Here is a 21,990-nt window from a genome sequence, read left to right as displayed (position 1 = left end):
GTGTCATATATTTCAAAACACCTCTGGTTGATAATCAGACAAACCCAACAAAAGAAGTGATTTCAGTTCAACTCATTCAAACTCCAAAACATATAAATACGTTTTTTAAATACTTTGTTCTTCACACATGTATTGATACATTTTTATGTTTTTTTATGCTAGAGCATTTATGCTTGATACAGCTTCTCATGTGAAAGCAATGGTAGGTACTACAAAAAACGGCCAGCAGGTGGCAGCAGAGTATAAGAGATCAACCAGGGCCATGTTGCAACAAGCTCTTTTTGCCAGTGTTTTTAACAGGTTTGTGAATAATGATGAAACTTGGCTATATTTTAATGCTAATTGCTGCAAAACGCAAACAGATGGAAATATACTTTTTTTTTCCTGATGAAAGAAGAGACTCTAATCTTTCTTTTGGTAAATTCCATGTTTTTATAGCAATATAACATAATATTCGGTGGACCTTGCAAAAGCAGTCAAAATCTAGTAAAACAGCCGGGAGCAAAGGAGGTTCCTTCAGTGAAAATGACTTGGAGGTTAATATGTACGCTATTACATTAATAGTTCATGATGATGATGTGGCAAAACTGACTATGTAACTTGATAAGAGCCCCCACAGCGTGTTTTTGCTTTATGACATTCATCCATAAACATACTGTGCACACGTTTCCCTTTCTTTGTATGTGTCAGCGATTCTGATTTCACTAAGACAATTATGCTCCATTTTGATTATGAGACTTATGATTTATGTTAATATTGCAATTTGTATTGGAGTAGAACTGAATAGCATCATACCATTTTTTATATTTTGCCCACTGCACATTAGAACTACAACAAAAACACACTATTAACCCGTCGTAGTTGATTTCATTCACTTTTGATCACTGTTAAATAAATGCCACCAATATCATTTATAGTCATGGATGACACTGGTTTTAATGGAAACATGTTTGATTTGAGGCAAGGCTGGTGTTTAAACAATACAGCACAAGATCACAAGGGATGCTTAGTGACTCCAAACATTCCAGTTATACAGCTATACTTTCTGTGCGAGTCATGTGGAGACATGGCTTGACTCAAGTTTGCATGCACGGGTCTTCACTTGCACATGTGGCTGGGCAGGTGATTGTGCTCGGGGTTCCATGGCGACTGGGCAAAACACTCTGCGGCCTTTCGGTCACACTCACAAATGAACATCTCGCATTTGTCGTTATCGTCTAGGGAAAGAAAAGACAAATGATTTCCTATGTTAGTGCTTGCATGATGAAAAACAAAATTGTAAGCACATTCTAATGTAATAATTCCCCAATAATGTTATGACTGATATTGTAATAATATTTTAGTGCCGATTTAATGCCTTATTATATTCATGTATAATATTACCAAGCAGAAGCGTTAGAATAAATGTACATAAGTTATCCCATATTTACTCTCATAGTATTGCAAAGCCTTTATGTAAAGCGCTATATAAATAAAGATTACTTGACTTGACTAAAGCATTTATTCAGCGGTATGACCTTGTTTTGAATTATGCGAGTTGGAGTTATCTGTGAAGAGAGCAAAGCTTCGTGGGATACTCCTGCAGCTGCAGGAACTGTGCCTTATCACAAAATAGTGGCTGAAACACTTTGAGGATGAACTGTTGAAATGTTACTGTTTAAACCTTCAGCGCCAAAGTAAAACACAATGCCGCCCACAATGACTCATATCCGTGATGGCTGCTGTTGCGTTTCCCCCTCCCCTTTAGAGCAGCGACCGCTATGTAACTAGTGAATACCCAATAAAAAGAGGAGGCCCGGCGAAGTGTGTCCAAAACGAGTAGGAGATTGTAATCTGGGTGCACTCTCCGTCTGGGTCATTTAATGCCTAAAAAAACCCTTTAAGATAAGATAAGAAGTTCAAACATGAATATTTCCTCACACTGACAATAGTTTAACAATTTGTTCAGAGCCTAAGTTCATAGCTTCAGATGTTATGTAGGTCTTCATTGACATTGTTCTGTATTATATCATATATATTATATCATTATCCCAGAAGTTTTTATGGCAGAGCAGTTCTAATCATGTGGGCGGAGCTTACTTTGAATAAATCAACTGTCAAATAATTACATAATAAATAAATAATTAAATAAATATTTATATAATAACACTGACACTGAGCTCCATTTCAATCAGACTGTGATAACACCAACATTTTAACCCTTAAATTTTTGCTTTGAAAGTATATCTGTAGGAATAAGCGGGTGAAAAAAAATGAATGGATGGGAGGATGTATATCTGTCTTAGATACTCAAAAAACAAAATGGAGCATTTTAGACTGAAAATGAACATTGCATTGTACATTGTCTGTCACATTTTAAACGATCAGTATTAAGAAGAAGAAAAAATCCCACCTGGAAATCTAATAATTTCCAAAGATGTAATAACATATTAACTACATTGTCATAATCATGTTTGTACAATATCAATTGGGATTTATTTTTTACAGTATTGGTGAAATAATTACATTATTGGGTTTGATTGCTTTTTTGATCAAGTTAAGTGCAAATTGCAATACATTTTCAGGAAATTATTTCATAATAGGTTGCTACAATCAGTATTAGCCTGCTAAAATGATAAAATATGACTCCATCTATGTTGCTCTACTCACTGCCACAGGTGACTTTCTTCTGCTCCTTATCACAGCTGTACCCATAGTACTCTGTGTAAGGATTGTCAAAGATGAGCCAACAATCGGGATGCTGCATAGCTGCATTATAACACCGATCGTGCACGTAGCAGCACCTGCCAAGGGAAAACAAACAAACAAAAACAAAACATGAGACAGACAGTATAAAATAGCTGTGGTCCGAATTTTGAAGTCCAAATAAAGATGGACCTATCCAGCTGATCCACAGGTGTGCCTGAGCCACCCTTTCCACAGAAGCAGCCATAGTCAGCGTAGTCCAAGACGGGCCAGCTATCCGGTATCAAACACAGGATCATTTTTCTAAACTGGCTAAGAGCCCTGTAATCTATGGATTGAGCTGCAGGACATAACAAGAAGGAACACGCTTGGTCACGGCGCCCTCATTGATATACAGGATTAAATCGCAGCAAGCCGTCAAGCAGCAACTTACCAACAGCGTGGCTTAAAGCCAAGAGAAGCAGAGTGTTGAGGGTCTTCATCCTAAGAGCCTAAAGGTTAGTGGCAGAGTTGCAATCACTCTCCCATCAGACCACCTTTATATAGTCAGGGACATTGGTATCGGCAACGTCAGCTGTTCATACTGCAGTTGGTCACACGCCTCACAATGCGCATTATAGAAAGGCGTTTTTAAACGACCACAGTAAGGCTTTTTTTTCCTCTTTTTTTTTTTAAAGACCATCCGATTAGTAGTTTTATTTTCCTGTCACTTGAATGAAGCACAATTTTAAAATGACATACTATATATACTAGGAATGGCCACCGGGGCATCCAATCCCTTCTTGCTTGGGGCCCTTGGGGAATTTTGCTACGCCACTGCCCATATCAATTCATAATTCATAAAACCATGAATTGATTATTTTATATATCTCGAACTAATGTATCTTCTTTCATCAGAAAAAAAGAAAAGTATATTTCCATCTGTTTCCGTTTTGCAGCAATTGGCATTAGAATATAGCTAAGTTTCATCATTATTCACAAACCTGTTGAAAACATGGCAAAAAGAGCTTGTGACCTCCGATACTCTGCTGCCACATTTTTCCCATACATTCGTAAGAAATTAGAATTTTAAAGACTTTTTTAAAATCTGTTTTCTTTAAATTTACTGTTCACAAGAATTTAAAAAAGCATTCTTACATTTATGAAATACTTTACAATTATTGAATTAGATTATGAAAACATTTTCATCTCATCCCTGCTGATGTCAATGTTTGTCTAACGTGTTACTTTCATTAATAAACTAAATCATTTGACCAGTTAATATTTGTGTAATTTTTATCATGTCCTTGACATTCAAGAATTGGTGTGCCGTAATTAATCGATATCGGGTTGAATTGAAGTGTATCGAATCGGAACAAATCAAAATCAAACTGAACTCTTGTAAATCGAAATTGTATCGTTTGAGGAAATTAGAATCGATACCCAGCCCTAGTGAATATAATTTACAATTGTGTGTGCTTTTGTGACTATTTTTATTACTGTCAAATAAATGCCACCAATATAATTTATAGTCATGGATGACACTGGTTTTAATGGAAGCGTTTGATTTGAGGCAAGGTTAGTGTTTAAACAACACAGCACAAGATCACAATAGATGCTTAGTGACTCCAAACATTCCAGTTATACAGCTACGCTTTCTGTGTGAGTCATGTGGACACATGGCTTGACTCAAGTTTGCATGCACGGGTCTTCACTTGCACATGTGGCTGGGCAGGTGCTCATGCTCAGGGTTCCATGGCGACCGGGCAAAACACTCTGCGGCCTTTCGGTCACACTCACAAATGAACATCTCGCATTTGTTGTTTTTGTCTAGGGAGAGAAAAGACACATTATTTTTTATGTTAGTCATTTCAAGATTGAACAAAAAATGTAAGCACCCTGTAATGTAATCATCAATCCATCCATCTTTTACCGCTTATCTGAGCTCGGGTCGCGGGGGCAGCAGCTCCAGAAGGGAAGCCACTTAAACCAGCTTGCCCGGCGCGTTCCCAGGCCAGCCGAGAGACATGGTCTCTCCAGCGTGTCCTGGGTAGTCCCCGGGGCCTCCCGCCGGTAGGACATGCCCAGAACACCTCTACAGGGAGTTGTCCAGGAGGCATCCGAACCAGATGCCTAAGCCACCTCAGCTGGCTCCTCTCAAAGTGGAGAAGCGGCGGCTCGACCCTGAGTCCCTCCCGGATGACCGAGCTTCTCACCCTATCTCTAAGGGAGAACCCGGACACCCTGCGGAGGAAACTCATTTTGGCCGCTTGTATCCGGGATCTTGTTCTTTTGGTCACGACCCACAGCTCTTGACCATAGGTGAGGGTAGGAACGTATATCAACTGGTAAATCGAGAGCTTTGCTTTTCGGCTCAGCTGCTTCTTCACCACAACGGACCGATACAGAGTCACTGCAGATGCTGTACCGAACCACCTGTCGATCTCCCGCTCCATCCTACCCTCACTTATGAACAAGACCCAAAGATACTTAAACTCCTACACTTGGGGCAGGATCTCATCTCCGAGCCGGAGAGGGCAAGCCAGCCTTTTCTGACTGAGGACCATGGTCTCGGATTTGGAAGTGCTGATCTTCATCCCAACTGCTTCCCACTCAGCTGCGAACCGCTCCAGTGAGAGTTGGAGATTACAGCTTGATGAAGCCAACAGCACCACATCATCTGCAAAAAGCAAAGATGCAATGCTGAGGCTACCAACCTGGACCTCCTCAACGCCTTGACTGTGCCTAGAAATTCTGTCCATAAAAGTTATGAACAGAATCGGTGACAAAGGGCAGCCTTGACGGAGTCCAACCCTCACTGGGAATGAATCCGACTTACTGCCAGCAATGCGGACCAAAATCTGACACCGGTCGTCTAGAGACCGAACAGCCCGTATCAGGGGGTTCGTACCCCGTATTCCCAAATGACACCCCACAGGACTCCCCGAGGGACACGGTCAAACGCCTTCTCCAAATCCACAAAACACATGTAGATCGGTTGGGTGATATCCCATGCACCCTTGAGGACCCTGCCGAGGGTGTAGAGTTGGTCCACTGTTCCGCGGCCGGGACGACAACCACACTGTTCCTCCTGAATCCGAGATTCAACTTCCCGACGGACCCTCCTCTCCAGCACCCCTGAATAGACCTTACCAGGGAGGCTTAGGAGTGTGATCCCTCTAGAGTTTGAGCACACCCTTCTTACAAAGGAGGGGCAATAAGTATGCTCACACCTGCTCTGCGCCTCTCACCATGGACAACTCCAAAGTGGAAGAGAGTCCAACCCCTCTTGTAAGGATTGGTACCAAAGCCCAAACCATGTGGAGGAGAGTCAGACTATATCTAATTGGAACTTATCTGCCTCACACACCAACTCGGGCTCCTGACTTTCCATGTTCCAAGAGCTAGCTTCTGTAGCCGGGAACGTAATGATGCTTGCAAATCTAATAAAATGTGCACTTCATTCAATCAAAAATTGAATATCCAATAATGTAATAATTTTACCAATAATGTAATTTGAAAAAAATCCTGACTGATATTGTAATAACATTTTTACCTATAATGTAATGCCTTATTATATTGATGTATAAGATCACCAAGCAAAAGCATGGAGATGCTAAACTTTATAGGGCCAACTACTGATCCCTGCGAGACTCCACAGGTGGCATTACTATCAGAGGTCAAAGTACCGAGGAAGTTGAATAGATAAGACAATTGCACATGTTGAAAGGGTCATTTAATGCATGTTCTATATGATATCATATGCCAGAGGTCTTTACAGGAGAGCAGCTCTCAAAACTTAATACCGTATTAAAAAAAACAAATCTGTAAAATAATTCTATAAATGAAATAAATACATTTAAATAAATGAATAATTCAAACACTGACCTTTTAAATCAGCTAGTGTTAACACCAAAATTTGAACCCTCCAATTTTTGCTTTGAATGTATATACTGTAACTGTTTTAGATTCTCAAAACACAAAATGGAGAACTTTAGATTAAAAATGAACATATATATTACAATGTCTGTTAAATCATTATTAAGAGAGAAAAAAAGGCACACCTGTAAAGATAATAAATCATCAAAGATGAAATTTTTTTTTTTACTTTACTGGTGAAAATTACATTGGGTTTTATTACATTTTTGATTGAGGTAAGGGCAAAATGTAATACATTTTCAGGAAATTATTACAATGTGGGGTGTAACAATCAGTATTAGCCTGATAAAATGTTAAAATACGACTCCATCTACTTGAGTGTGTTGCTCTACTCACTGCCACAGGTGACCTTCTGCTCCTTATCACAGTTGTAGTCATAGTACTCTGTGTAAGGGTTGTCAAAGATGGGCCAACAATCGGGATGCTGCACAGCGTCACTATAACACCGATCGTGCACGTAGCAGCACCTTCCAAGGTAAAACAAAAACGTGAGGCAGATATAGGTATAAATTAGCTGTGGTCCGAATTTGAAGTCAAAATAAAGATGGACCTATCCAGCTGATCCACAGGTGTGCCTGAGCCACCCATTCCACAGAAGCAGCCATAGTCAGCGTAGTCCAAGACGGGCCAGCTATCAGGCATCACACACAGGATCATTTTTCTAAACTGGCTAAGAGCCCTGTAATCTATGGATTGAGCTGCAGGACATAACAAGAAGGAACAAACTTGGTCACGGGCGTCCTCATTGATGTACAGGATTAAATCGCAAACCGCACAGCCGTCTCGCAGCGACTTACCAACAGCGAGGCTGAAAGCCAAGAGAAGCAGAGTGTTGAGGGTCTTCATCCTAAGAGCCTATAGGTTAGTGGCAGAGTTGCAATCACTCTCCCGTCAGACCACCTTTATATAGGTATTCAGGGACCTTGGTATCTGCAACGTCAGCTGTTCATACTGCAACAGGGTCGCACGCCTCACAATGCACAATGAGTTCAACATATGGATGGGAAGGTCGTGACTCACACCATGCCAACTCACTGAACTTATGTGTATGATGTACTGCATGGACTTCAAATGGTTAGAAGTAAGGCTGTGCAATTAATCGAAAGATTCCGCCGACAGCTTTCAAGAGCCTGAGCTATGGTAATTGATAAAAAAAAAAGAAAAGAAGAAAGAATAAAAACACCCAGGGAAAGAAGGTGGCAATAAACGTGGGGTCCGCACTAATATTTATCTTTGACTTCAAGTACGGGGCCGCAAATGGCCCCCGAGTCACAAGTTTGACACCCCTAATTTAGACCCGAAACACAGCAGATGAATTCAATCCAAGCTATGTCAATGGTATGCTTTTTATATAGCTATTTATTCTCACTTTTTAAGCAATATTCTTGCTATAAATGTACAGTCTGCGATTATCTGGCGATTAGTCAGGGTGTATCCAGCCTTACTTGCAAAGTCAGCAGAGATAGGCTCCGGGTAACCCGTGACCCTCATGAGGAAAGACATATAGAAAATTGTTAGTTGAATGGCTTATAGTGATGTATAATCGCACTACATCAATCTTATTTACCATATATTCAGATACATCTGTCAGCATAATGCATTGCTGATCTGTAATACAGAGTGACACAAAAACCTTTTTAACAAGCCAATAAAACCAAGAGTGATGGAAGAAAACAATTGTATTCATAGTAATGGAAATCTTAAAATATGCCATTTACAATCAAACTATGATGGAATCCCAGCTGAGATGTTGCGGCAAGGTCGGAAGCTCAAGCAACAGGACGCGGACCACACGTAACAAACAGAAACAGGAAACAGCGCCGGTGTATGGAACCCGGAAGCTGCGCCTCCTCCTTGCAGGAGGATGTCATCGAGTCCACTGTTTCTCAGCCCCGGTCCTCGAGTACCTCTATCCAGCCGGTTTTCCATGTCTCCCCAGCTAACACAGCTGAGGATCGTTATCAATCTTCATGCAGAGCTTGCTAATTAGCTGATCGTTTGAAACACCTGTGTTGCTTGTGGGAGACATGGAAAACAGGCTGGATAAGGGTACTTGAAGATCGCGGTTGAGAACCACTGATCTATTCTACAGGACGTTATTTAAAATAAAAAATTAAAAAAATAATCCAACATCCAACCGCTTGTCCTCACAAGGCTTGCGGGGGGCGCTGGAGCCCATCCCAGCTGGCTTCGGGCAGTAGGCGGGGTACACCCTGAACCGGTTGCCAGCCAATCGCAAGGCACACAGAGACGAACAACCATCCATACTCACAATCACACCTATGAGCTGGACAATTTGGAGTGTTCAATTAACCTGCCATGCATGTCTTTGGAATGTGGGAGGAAACCGGAGCACCCGGAGAAAACCCACGCAAGCACGGGGAGAACATGCAAACTCCACCCAGGAAGGCTAAAGCCCGGACTCGATCTCACGTCCTCTGCACTGGAAGGCGAACGTGCTAACCAATCACCACCGTGCCACCCAAAATATTCCAACATTGTTTCTTAAATGGCATGATTTAATGTTATTATATTATATTATATTATATTATATTATATTATATTATATTATATTATATTATATTATATTATATTATATTATATATATATTATATTTTTCTTCCTTCACTCTTGAATTCATTGGATTGTTAAGTTCTCGGTTTTTTGGGGGTGTTTACCATGTACAGTCAAAATACTCCTCTGACACACAAAAATTTTCTTTTAATTTGTGATGAATGAGATTTTCAATTGTGAGTATAAAAAACATGAAATGAAGCAAAGTCAATCTTATGTTGCTCTTTAATAAAGGAGTGAAAAACAGCAACATTTTTAGTACAGAACAAATGTCAATCTTTTTTCTAATAAATCATTAGAAAGATTGCTTACTGGCCAAGAGTGTTGAACATAAATATGTGAATAAATAACCATAAATAAAATGGTGGCAGTTATAATAATGACTCACAAATCAGATGCTATCTAATAGTGAGCGCATTTCAAGCCATCAACCTTCATGAAATATGGGAAATCCATGTGTCCCTTTATCGCCGGAAACAAAATATATTCGACTTTACCATAAATAATATATTGATCACAGACAGTGCTTCATAAACGCTGATGTTGATTGATTGTCTATTTGTTCAACCAGCCCTGCTTAAATGTCAAGAGCAACTCTGTTGGGGTAGATCTGGATTCAATATATTTTTATACGTATACAGCATATATATATATATATATATATATATACACACACACACATTCAACTGTGGTACATTTTTTTTTTATAATTTATCCAGAAACCTTTACAAATAATCCTTAATACACTGTAGAAGTTTTTAAGGGGCCACTTACGGTGCTCACTAGAGCCGTTTTTATCGTAATATTTTGCATGTATAAAATTCTGGAATGTATTTGTATTTTGTGGTTGACGAAATATGATGGTATTATTAACTCTGTTGTGCAAGGGTAGTTCTGAATGCAGGATTGTATCTTAGAAGGATTGTATTTTAGACATGTCATAAAATATTGTGATGTTACGGGAATTTTGTCTGATGTTAAGTTATTAAGTTTTGGGGCCGTTATATAAACTTTACAAAAGATACGGGCGTTTTGTGTTATAAACACTATTTTTGCCACAAAATGACAAATATTGCCAGCATTAAAAGGCAATGAGGGCATAATAGGAAAAACTAAATATATATATTTTTCAACTAATTAGTATGGATTACATTTCTAATGAATTCTCATGACTTCACAGAACACACAGTTTACATTCAATGTTGTCATGCAAAACAATACAAATGTCAGTGTTATGTAAAATAAGCAGAGGTGGCAAATCCAGGTCCAGAAAGTAAAAACCCTGCCATAGTTTGGCTTTAGCCCCTAGTGCTAGCTAGGGAGCTCCCTAGCTAGCTCCCCGGGTGCTTGGTTACCTGCTAGGGAGCTAGCTAGCTAGCTAGCTAGCACAAGGGGCTAAAGCCAAACTATGGCAGGGTTTTTACTTTCTGGACCTGGATTTGCCACCTCTGAAAATAAGTACCTAATTACATCAACTTAATTTTTTTTCTTCACAAAGCAGTAAGCAAAGGAATTTAAACAGTGGAGAGCTACCACAGGGCATTGTTCCCTTCAAATACGTTGACGCATGTTTTCATGGAGTAGACAATTGATTAAATATTTCTGAAAATATTTTGTGGTCTCATGTTCAACACGCCTATGTTGGTTTTGATTACATGTGACATGTAACGACCTCCAAAACCTCTATTGTTGCATTCCACAAAACTAGGAAGTCACACATTTCAAACCTTGACAACTGCATTGGAATGTCAACTATACTTTGATGTTTGCCAACATGTCTGTCGTCAATAATTTTGATACCACACAACAGTGGTGTAAATTGGTCTGTCAATATATTGCATCTTGGTAGGAGATTGGTTTATGTAAGATTGAAGACGACTACAAAACATGAGCTTGGGTTGGGTTGTTTTGGTTGTTCACAAAGCAGCCATGATTGAAGTGTGACGTGTTTTCAACAAAAAAATATTTGCATGGAATAGAAATGATCCACACCAAAGGTTAAAAGCTTTGTGCAAGGTCAAATGACTCAATCACGTGTATACGTGGATACTTCTGTCCTAACGAGTTTCTACACAGCTCATCAAGAACATTATATGAATTGCAGGTTTCAGGTTTTTGTTTTTCTCAAGTCATCTTGTGTACGACACTACATAACTCAACAGAGTTAGCATAATGTGATAATATATATTATTTTTAAATCAATATTTTTCTACAAAGCTCCACAGATTTAACAGGTAAAAGGTAGATCCATCCTTGGGTATTGCTACTTGACTTCACATTGGTTCACAGTTAATACTGTCCCGATCTTCCGTCAGATTGGTTTATAAAGTAAGGTGGTGACGTACTTCTTCTTGTAGCGATGTGTTGCACTAAGCACCATCACCCCATCCTGTGAAAGAAATAAAAATAATTCTGTAGCTGTGACATAAAATTTGTCTTTCTTGCTTTGTGTATGAAATGCTATGCATGGGAGGTCAGTGGCAAGGTAATGATTATAATTATTTTTAAAGTGGAATTCAATCAAAATATATTTTCACAATAAAAATATTGTATGTGCCCCTAACTAGTCTAAACACGACATTCTGATTAATATTGTGTTTGTGGAATATGAGTTCAGTAGCAAAATCAGTTCGTATCCATTCCAGGAGGCGGCCATTTTGCCACTTGCCGTCCACCTAAAATGACATCACAGTTGCTCGGGGCTGGGGAAAACTTCTTCTTTTTTTTTAAAAGAAAACATCCACAGAATAACATTAAAAAAATAAAAGTGAAACAGCATCAAAGAGCCTCATGACAAACAGCATGTAGAGCTTGTCCAGCATTTTCATCATTGATTTCATATATAAATCAGCCTTTTACCCAGCACTTGCTCGTATGTTTGATCACAGTTGCATATCTGCAGTCAAACACCTGTGTTGCTTTGAAGAACACACACACACAGAGAACTCACACTTCTGGTACAGACATATCCAAGTGGAAAAAGTGCCTGTCTGAGCAGCTGTCTACTGATATGGAAAGTACTAAGTGTGACTCAGCTGGGAAGGTGCGAGCATGCCACAAGTGTATGCTTCCACCCCCCCCCTTTTCCCGTATTTAACCCACCGTGTGTTTTCTATGTCTATCTTGGCATGAGTGTTCAGTTTATTTTTCCGGTCACGCTGAGAAAAAACAGCATTATCTCTCCTTCAGACTGCAGCTTGTTATCATCGCTGGCATGTTCTCATCCACAGATCAACACATCAGCTGTGGCAGTTAAAGGCAGTGCTCATGGTTTCCGGTGAAAACAAAAACAGGAAGTAGACCGTACCTTGATGGAGAGCGCGTAGAGGTGGTTGAGCATGACGTGGTTTGGTTCTGGCAGGAGTGCAGGATCACACTAGGCACAAAAACAACCATTTCAATGGTGAATCATTGCACTTGTAGATTTCTTCGGATGTACTGAACCCCACCAAAGAAAAACAAGAGTTCCCACAATTGAATCCTGTGGAACACCATATGTTCCGTCATACATGTGAATTCATATTGGACATATTCGTACGACCGCCGTTTTGTTCTTGTTTTGTTTTTCCTCGACATAGTTCTGCGTATGGAAACATACCATAAGAGGTTTAGCTTATCAATTTTGGAATTCGACAAATTTACAATATATTTAATAATGACCATAAGTGATTATCAATCTATCCATCCATTTTCAGCAGCCAAACGCAGAGCACAAATGATAGATAAACAACCATTCACACTCACATTCACGCAAATGGCCAATTTGGAGTCTTTCCTATGCTAACTACATACTACTATTATACCGTGCTTAGGTCAAAACTGGAAATCAATGCATTACCACTTTACAAAATGGAGTCATAAAAATTTACTGATTTGCATTTCTACTTACAGATATTCCAGTGTCTTTATTAAGGATGACCTGTAGCAGATGAGGTGGAAGTATGGGTGGAGACTTGAACTTTTCCTCTTGTTTTGGAACGTAAGCATCCTGGTGATACGGCCCAGGGGGAGAGCTGGAGAGGTCTAAGACAGATCGGGACATCACAAATATTCTCAAATTATAGTAGAATGCCTACGGAAGCATATTGCATTGACTTAGAAAAAAAAATTTTTGGGGGGACCTTTGTTTTTCGTGTAATCCCCCCCTGTTTTTCTGATTTATTTTTTAGTTTTACTGAGGGGTTTTTTTTGTCAAAAAATATTCTGAAAAATGGGGGGACAGGAGGGAAAAATAATCAGAAAAACAGAATACAAATCCAGAAAAACGGGGAATATTACTTATTTTTTTTAAACGGGGGAAAAAAAATCTGAAAAACAGCACCAACTTCTGTTTCTTGAGGTTTTTTGTACCTCTTTTTTTTCCCCAAGCGAATGCAATACGCTTCCGTACATGCCGGTTTTTGTACAGGATAAAATTCACAGAATTGTTTGGAACAGTTTTTCTTAACCTTGTTGGAGGTATAGAAAACCACCAGAGTTCTATGCACATTCATCAAAAACCTGATTTTTTATAATTTTTTTGGATTGCTAACCAAAAACAGAAAAACCAGGGGGGGGTTTAGGGGCGGGACAAAATAGCAGAAAAAAATAAAAACAGAAAGAAACTGTCTGACTGGGACTGCTTCAAGTACACTCTACAGTATCTACTGAGGAGGCTGTGGAAATTGACTCAATAATGACAACATCCACTTTTCAGAGAGTGGACCGCTGGGGCAGCAAAGTGAAACTGCAGGTTGATAAGCACAGCTCTGTCTCGGTATGTTACCATTTGTTAAAACTCACCTGACATGTCTGAGCACTTCTGTGAGTCCACCATGAGAGCGTCAAACACCTCAAAGTCTGTTTTCTTCACCTGGATGATGTTATTGACTGTACCCAGCTGACTTGTAACAACAGGCTGCAAAGGAAAAACAAGCCCGTCAATAAAAATAAAAAAAGATCACAAAAACTAAAACTACTTATTTATTGCACACCTCAGCTGGGTCATGAGTCCATTGCCCATCTACGTAGAATTTGTACTGATGTTCCCCTTCAGGTAGCTCCACAATGGTTACAAATGTGTTTTGACTTTGACAAGAAATGAGGGCATCAACAAAAATGTTAGTAGACAATCAAAACAGAGAGGCACATACTCCAAATAACTCTCACTCTCCTCACCTTCGAATCAGGGGAATCTTATTGGCCCAATTGTTAAAGGATCCAGAGAGGTAGACCTCTTTGCCATCGCCTTTCCAGCGAAACACGGTTGGTCGGTCTAAACTTGGGTCTTTGCCTTCCGCTTCTAAATCTTGCCTCCATGCAAGGAACTCTTCTTTCTCTAAAGGAGCCTGCAGTGAGCATAAAACCATGATATGACATTTATTTACTATTGAGCTGCAACAAATAGTACAGCTAATTAAATCTGTGAATAAATAAATAAAATGATAAATAGCAATTTCCCAAATTTGAGTCATTATATGGAAAAAGGGAAATTCATATTTTAGAGATTTATTGAACAATGAAAAAATACTTCTCAGAAAACAAATTCCCACCTGATTTCTAATTTAAAAATAGTTTTCCCTTACTTATGTACTGTTGTAATTTCTTGAGATGGTGAAGTTTGGGTTTTTGTTGGATGCAAGCTATAATAATCAAAATGACCAAATTAAATCATTACATATTTCAGCCTGCATGTAATGAATTTATACATTGTACTTTTTCAACTGAACTACTTTTTCACGATACAGTGGTGCATTGATTTATGAGCTTAATTTGTTCCATTACCACGCTTACATCTCAAATGATCTTTTACCTTAAAACAACAAAAAGTACCATGTAAATAGAAAGTAAAGAATTAAAAAAGGTTATACAGACATAGCTATACATTTAAAAAAGTAAGCTGTGGTTATTTTTTCAGAGGATAAAGAGTGTCTGTGAGTATGTCTATCTGTATGTGTTCAAATATCCTTGCTTAAATTGTTATATCACCACAACACCAACATTATTTGTTAGCATTAAGCTAGCAGAATTTCCTAAGGCAAAGTTACACGATATGGTGGTTCATATAGAAAATTTTTGCTCACAAGTCAAAGCAAAAAGTGCACAACTCGGCAGAATGACCGCTTATATCAAGAAAAAACAACTTATAAGTCAGGTCAATTGTAGGTCAAAGTACACTGTGTTTTAATTTATTGAGATGCATTTGTACATGGAACAAAAACTTTGGGATACTTTCCCAGTACTAAGCATTGAAAAATGGGTGAAAAATAATCTATGAACACCTCTAACCTTATATCAAATTCATCCAAATGACTTTTCCAAGACCTTGCTCAGTCAATTTGGATGAAAAAAAGTATGACCTACTTTCATGTCTTCACCGTGAAAAATATCGGCATCCTCAGGGCTGTCCATGAGAATTTTGGGCCTCTCGCCATCCTTGGTGCCCCTGCTGTCCCTCCGCTGGGCCTTGTCCCCGTGGCCCATCGCAGCCCTCTCACTGCTTGTGTTCCCCATTGCGTCGTTTCTGGGTGATCTGCTTCAAGGTGGCTGACTGCAAGATGCAAGGACATGAGCAACTCCTGACCTTAAATAAATTAGTTAATCAATGATTAATAGATGTGGCTTGGGGGTAAAAGCAAAAACAAGTTGTTCTTTAAATTGTTAACTAATCCAGTGATTCTTTTTATTGTGCATTTGATATAGTGGCATGTATTTTACTTATGCACGTATGTACTTACAAGTACAGGGGTTGAATCATGAATTAGTACTACTTATTTTACCACCACGACTGACTTTTTTTTTTCCGAATGCATTAACAATGTCAAACTAAATACTGTGCAGCGTTTTTCAGGAAATGATGACCTCTTCCAAGCGTGCTGCCAGCCGATATAAACAAATGTCCATTTTGAATAGTCATACAGCAGCGGTGTGACGTGGGATAAAACCAATAGTCCTTTACTGCATTATCATTGCAATCGAGCGTTTACCGAAACAAACAGACCGTAATGGTAAGGTTACATGAGCGATAAACGGTACCGTTATGTTTGTCTACTAAACGGCTGCAAGCTAGCGGCTAAGATTAGCGCTCCCTTCTACGGTTCATTGGTTAGTTCTGTTATCGCCCCAAATGATAACAGCGGCTGAATTCCACCGAATAATACGTGGGCCTGCCAATGCATATGCTCATTTACCTGCAGAGTTACGACGGTGAAGGATGACTTTGATGGTATGTCAGTTCTCCCGTCACATTTCCTCCGGTCACCAAAAACATAAACATTCAAACTGCGCCTCCTGCATGTTGCGCATGCGCAGTAGACCGTACAAGCAACAGCGTTGCGGTGTTTACCAACACGCGCGTGATTATTACGTCAATATTTTTGAACATTTGTGTACGAATAGAGCTATTTACTATTCCGTAGGCCTAAAATATAAAAACATATGGCAAACATGTTATATATAATTTTGGCACTAGATGGCAGCATCATGCAAGTGCCAATTTGAATTGCTTCAGCCTTTACAAATGTAGGCACCTTTGAACAGTATACAAACCTAAACTCATTTTGAGGAAGTAACAACAGTAACACAATATAAAACTATAATTGGTCAATACAAAAAAAATAGGCTCAGTAACGTACATGATGCAGAAATGTAATAACATGGAAATGCATTGTACATCTCAAGTGCCCTGTTAATAGAGCATCATACTTTCCAGGGTCAAAGGTTCAAATCTCTGTTTGAGTGACTTCACTATTGATGGAATTTCCTACTCATGTTTTGTATACCGTTTAAACCACAATTTATATTGTAACCTTTGAAAAGGGTCTCCAGGTGCGTGTTTGTTATATTGCTCCACAAATTGCTTTTGCTCGAAAATTGAACCAACTAGACCTCATAAATTTGGTCTTAACTGACTTTATGTGTTGATGACACTTAATAATGCAGGGGGGAAAAACGGACAGCTATTATGTTTTTTTCTTGTTTTTACTCTAAATTGAATTTGAAATAAATAAATAAATAGATTTGAGTGTGAGTGATATGGCGACTCTAGTAGGATAATTGAACAAATAGATGGACATACACTTTCAATTCCTCTTCCTTGTCACACATCACGCAGACAAGAAATATCAACATTTCTAAAATCAAATATATCCTTTAAATGCTGAAAAGTAGGTCAACAGAATTGGTCACATTAAATGTTTGCAAAGCTGCTTGTTGCTAAGCAGAGTCTATACCACTTAATCATAACAGAAGTCAGACACAGTTTATAAATTATTGCTTGAAATGAATTTTGTACTGCACTGCTCTGTAAACAGTACAATAGTCCCCCATGATCCGAGCGGCCCGACTTACAAGTATTTAAAATATGAGGGACACTCAACCGTTGTTTGTGCTTTGACATGAGTGCAAACTTAGTATGCTGGCTTAATGCTTACACATAATTGTAGACGCATCATTAAGCAACTTGCAGTCATATATTCTTTATCCTCCCCAAGGAGTGGAGACATCTCAACCGTATAGAGGGTCCATGTACACGACATGGATGAATATACAATACATCGTACAATAAACATTTAAGGCAGAAAATGTAAATATACTGTAGCTGTTGATGAATTGTTTTGTCCATCTTATAGGGTGCAGATCTCAGCCTCCATTTTTTTTCAGAAGAAGCCGACAATAACTGAGGTGTGTTAAAAGAAAAAAAATGTTTTGCTTCATATATACCAACCCCCCCCCCCCCCCCCCCCCTCAACACAGGCATGTAATGGACCTAATGATGACCCCCTGCTCAGAACTCCAACATCCCCCAGACCCAAGGGGACGCTGGTAGCTTTGGCTCATAATGAGGCGCTAAATTAAAAGAAGAGTCCAGCAGGGCAGCGAAAGGGGGCGGGAAGAAGGTTAAGCTTCACTGGACCACAGATGAAAGTACACATAACAAGGCCCTGTTACTTAGAATGTCTCAGGAGATGACATTTACAAGCAGTTCATAAATATTTCTTCTCTCTTCCCAGCATTTATTCCTTGTTAGACTATATTGTTCATGCAATTTAATGTGAAGCAGCACAACTGCGTATTTCAGCTCCGATTCCGCATGTATGAGAGAGGCGGGGGTTTTTTGTGTGTTTTTTTTTTGTCATCCAAAGAATAAACGTCAGCTTGTTAGAAGGCTGCCATAATTGCCTGCACAGACACAGCATGCGACGGGCAAATGGTTGTTCTGAAAGTGACATTTTTTCTTGTGGAGGTGGTTCTAAAAATATAGCGTTGGTGTCAATAATATGTTGAAAAAAAGTAGATGCTCCTTGCAGTTGGGCTCACAAAAACACCCAAGACTGAGTTCTTAGGGCTCTACTAAAACGTATCAACAAAAACGATCCCAAATTGGATGATTGTGTGTTTTATTAGGTTTATACATCAACTATTTCATGTTGTATTTTGCAGTCATTTGATAAAGCAGTAATTAGTAATCTGTGATGTCAACCCCGCCTCTTTCCTCTCTTTTAACGAATCAGCTTCACGATTGCAATTCCGTTATGCACCACTATGTCTCATCTGTGTCATTAAAATTATTGCCTAGATGACTGGATTTAGATTGGATGTTGTTTTTCAGGTTTTGCTGTTGTACGTGTTATGTTTTTCTTCATAATACATATTATCAAGGGATTCTTGAGTTTCTGTCTTCGGCCTATACTGTAAAAGATGCAGGAATCTAAGGATATTTGTGCAACAACACCCATTTAATGTGCAATATCTCATACGATTCTTTTTAACGACACTTTCTACAAAATTATTAATTTGAATTTGCTTGTGTAAAAGTAGACCAGCAAAATGTAAAAGATCAGACAACATTTAAGCACTAATAAAAAAAAAAAAGGATTAATCTTGTCAAATTTGAAATGTTTTTAACCAAATACATGTGTATTATGGTAAAATTGTAGAGTATGGCAACAATTTGAATTAATGTGTATTTATCAGGAAATTTATATTTTTAAATATGCACGTAAAACATTGCATCCAAATGTGAGGTAAAGTATTTCAAAATAATATCCTTTTGAAATGTGCATTTGTGACCGGTAATGACAAAATGTGGAAGTTTTTCCCATGATGAGACTGAGTCTCCACTTCCATTAAATGACTGCATTGAATTCAGAAAAAGACCTGTGAAGAAGAATGTTATTGAATGTGTTATGAAATAATTGCGTAACATCCTCAACAAAATGATTTCGCCTCCCACACATGACCTCTAAATGTTTTATTTTCTTCTTTTAACCTCCGTTTTTCTATTGTGTCTCGATTATTGTCTGTACCATTGCAAAAGAGCAGGCAGGTGCTTTTGATCGACCTCAAGCGATATTATGGCCGTTTCTCAATCTGCATTCTTGTCTGCTCTTACATCCTTGTGATGTCTTGACACGTCATCAGTCGCGGCCCAAGTACTGTTCCAATTGCAAGTAGGCAAAAAGCCATAAGGGTCGAGCAAAGAACGGACGGAATAGTTCACTTAAAAGATCTGTCATGCCCATCACTAGCTCCCTCAACTGCGTGTGTCTTGTCCAGGTATCTCTCGTGGTCTCGTCAGTTTGTTTGTATTAATGCTGCATTCGAGGATGGTCGGAAGTCAGACTTTTTCGAGTTCAAGCCAGGAAGTGTGTACGGGAACACCCCTTGAACTCGGAAATCCCACTTGCGAAGTCGGGAAGGAAAAAAAAAAAGGACCCCGACTTCACCAACAGACTACAATGTGACGTCACTCTAAAAATGTCGGCCCCTTTGGAAACACAGACCGTGAATTGTAAAACTCAATTTACACGAGTATAAATCGAGATAGCTTTAACTCCACGTGACGTAACACAACGTACGTGACAGTATGCCGCTATCTCCCTGCATGAAATTATGCTGTGAACTACTGAACTGTATGAAATGCTTATGAAATAATACAAATAAAAACAATAAATGAAGCAAGATTGCGAGAAGGCAAGTTTGTTGGGGGTCAAAATGAGTTTTGAGGACCAAAATAAAAAACAATTTATCACTATCCACCATTTTGGCTGTTTACTTTTGCCTCAAACGCTTTCAGGTCGGAACTGGGAAAAAACGACTCGGATATATCCGATTTTCCTTCCAATTTAGTCTTTGTCAATTCAACGTCACTCACGTGCTTCCTGTGTGTTTGTTTGCGCCCTTGGTTGTAGTTCTTCATCCTAATTACTTTGAACTCTGTTATTCTGAACTTTTGTGAATTAAGCTTTTTGGATTATTCCAAGTACCTTTTTTTTGCCTTTTTGTTATTTTTGTGGTTAAACTGTTTAATTTAAACCCAAAACACATTAATAATAGAAAGTCCCACTTTTCCTTTTTTTAGTCTGTGCAGTACATACCCTGCATGTATAATCTGCACAATCAAGATTGATGCCATTTAGGTATATGTCATTTCTGCTCCAGCATTCGCAAATACAGCTGACAGGTGATGTTAATCAGAGTGAAGGATTATTGCACAGCTGTGCTTGCTTCTTGCTTTGGTCACAATGAAAGGCCACTCTAAAACATTCGCCACACACAGATGCCGGATTTACGCTGCCAGTACAAATTCCCAATTTAGATTTTTTTTGTTCTAATGCTGCATTCGAGGAAGGTGGGAAGTCGGACACATCCCACTTGGAAATTGGAATCTGACCGTTTCGACCTGAAAGTGTTCGAACTGTAAACAACAAAGATGGCTGATTCTGAAAAATTGTTCATCACGTTAGGCTACGTAAAGTTAAGTTTTTTACGAAAAACTATAAATTAATGGTATAATAAAGTGATAGATTTACATGCTTATAAATGTGTAAATTATGTTTTGCCATTCACGGTCTTTGTCTCATAGGGTTCGCTATTGTCGACTGACGTTTCGATTTTAACCGGTCGGTAAAGTCGCTGTCCTTTGAAGTTGGAGTTGTAAAACTCCGACTTCCCACCTTCATGGAATGCAGCATTATTGTCCCACCAATTCCCCGTCAACGAACGATGAATAGGATAGAATATTCTCCCCAAGCAGAATTTTGTTCTCAGCCCACAATAACGACCTTTCTCACTGAAAAATAAGCTAAACTAACGTTAAAAAAAACCCAATGTAAGCATCTACACAAATGATTTATAAAAAATAAAAAAAACGGGGGCAAAAACAGCAGTAGCCAGAACTCTAGTAATTGGGTCATGGAAACTGACATTTGTCCACTCCAGTAAACTGCGAGCTATATAACCAAACAATTTATCCCAATAGGATCTGGCGCGCACATACACACTCGCTCTCTTGGTGCTGTAGAGCACAAAGGGGAGCTGAAAGAGCAGCTGCCACCCTCAATCATCTCCCATATTTTTGCAATCACTGCTTAGTTCAGATATCAGCCGCGCTAAACCTACACAGATCCTACGCATCTTCACACCTGGATGACTGAGTTTCTATAGTGGAGATATACATGCGTGGGGTCTCTCACATTTAAAAAAAATGTGTTAAGATATAGAAATAAATAAATAAAAATACACATCGCTATGCGTTTACTGCGCTTGAGTCAGAAGCTATTTCTCAGGTTTATGGAGAATGATGTGAGAAGACGGATTTGGATAGCATTTGCATTGTGGGGTGGGCGGAAATATTTGTGACTTAAGTGTTGCTTCCAGAATGTATCTATTGTTCTTCTTCTGCACAAAGTTTCATAGATATTTTTTTTTGTGTCATGTTCAGTCTTCCTGACTTCTTATCTCCACGGTTCTTTTCTGGAATGTCGGTAGGTGTAACTAGTGATGGGAAAATGAAGCTTCATGAAGCACTTGTAATATTTTTTGACGCCTCTA

General features: G+C 39.0%; 3 protein-coding genes across 4 annotated transcripts; all 3 read right to left on the bottom strand.

Moving 5' to 3' along the window:
• Positions 1 to 907: 907 nt before the first annotated feature.
• LOC147161852 (phospholipase A2-like) lies at positions 908 to 3,236 on the bottom strand. Its single transcript, XM_086097695.1, has 4 exons — positions 3,119 to 3,236; positions 2,878 to 3,025; positions 2,650 to 2,783; positions 908 to 1,217 (listed from the first exon to the last, which is right to left on the bottom strand). The coding sequence occupies exons 1-4, from the start codon at positions 3,165 to 3,167 to the stop codon at positions 1,099 to 1,101; spliced, it is 450 nt and encodes a 149-aa protein (XP_085953821.1). The 5' UTR covers positions 3,168 to 3,236; the 3' UTR covers positions 908 to 1,098.
• Positions 3,237 to 4,189: 953 nt separating this feature from the next.
• Positions 4,190 to 7,469, bottom strand: LOC147161851 (phospholipase A2, minor isoenzyme-like). Its single transcript, XM_086097037.1, has 4 exons — positions 7,401 to 7,469; positions 7,154 to 7,301; positions 6,940 to 7,070; positions 4,190 to 4,494 (listed from the first exon to the last, which is right to left on the bottom strand). Exons 1-4 carry the CDS (start codon positions 7,447 to 7,449, stop codon positions 4,376 to 4,378), a joined length of 447 nt encoding a protein of 148 aa, XP_085953163.1. The 5' UTR covers positions 7,450 to 7,469; the 3' UTR covers positions 4,190 to 4,375.
• Positions 7,470 to 10,584: 3,115 nt separating this feature from the next.
• Positions 10,585 to 16,469, bottom strand: prkab1a (protein kinase, AMP-activated, beta 1 non-catalytic subunit, a). Of its 2 annotated transcripts, none has more exons than XM_086096583.1 (8): positions 16,347 to 16,457; positions 15,520 to 15,739; positions 14,335 to 14,504; positions 14,151 to 14,244; positions 13,960 to 14,074; positions 13,067 to 13,200; positions 12,485 to 12,553; positions 10,585 to 11,566 (listed from the first exon to the last, which is right to left on the bottom strand). In XM_086096583.1, exons 2-8 carry the CDS (start codon positions 15,667 to 15,669, stop codon positions 11,489 to 11,491), a joined length of 810 nt encoding a protein of 269 aa, XP_085952709.1. In that variant the 5' UTR covers positions 15,670 to 15,739; positions 16,347 to 16,457; the 3' UTR covers positions 10,585 to 11,488. The 2 variants fall into 2 exon arrangements, with proteins under 2 accessions (XP_085952709.1, XP_085952708.1); XM_086096582.1 differs by having other exon boundaries at positions 10,586 to 11,566; positions 15,520 to 15,706; positions 16,347 to 16,469.
• Positions 16,470 to 21,990: the final 5,521 nt, after the last annotated feature.

The sequence above is a fragment of the Leptonotus elevatus genome, chromosome 15 (genome assembly GCF_054856555.1).
Source record: "Leptonotus elevatus isolate MCC_2025b chromosome 15, RoL_Lele_1.0, whole genome shotgun sequence".
NCBI classification, from domain to species: Eukaryota; Metazoa; Chordata; class Actinopteri; order Syngnathiformes; family Syngnathidae; genus Leptonotus; species Leptonotus elevatus.
Note: the sequence above shows the minus strand (reverse complement) of the source record. Positions and strands in the feature narration are given on the sequence as shown.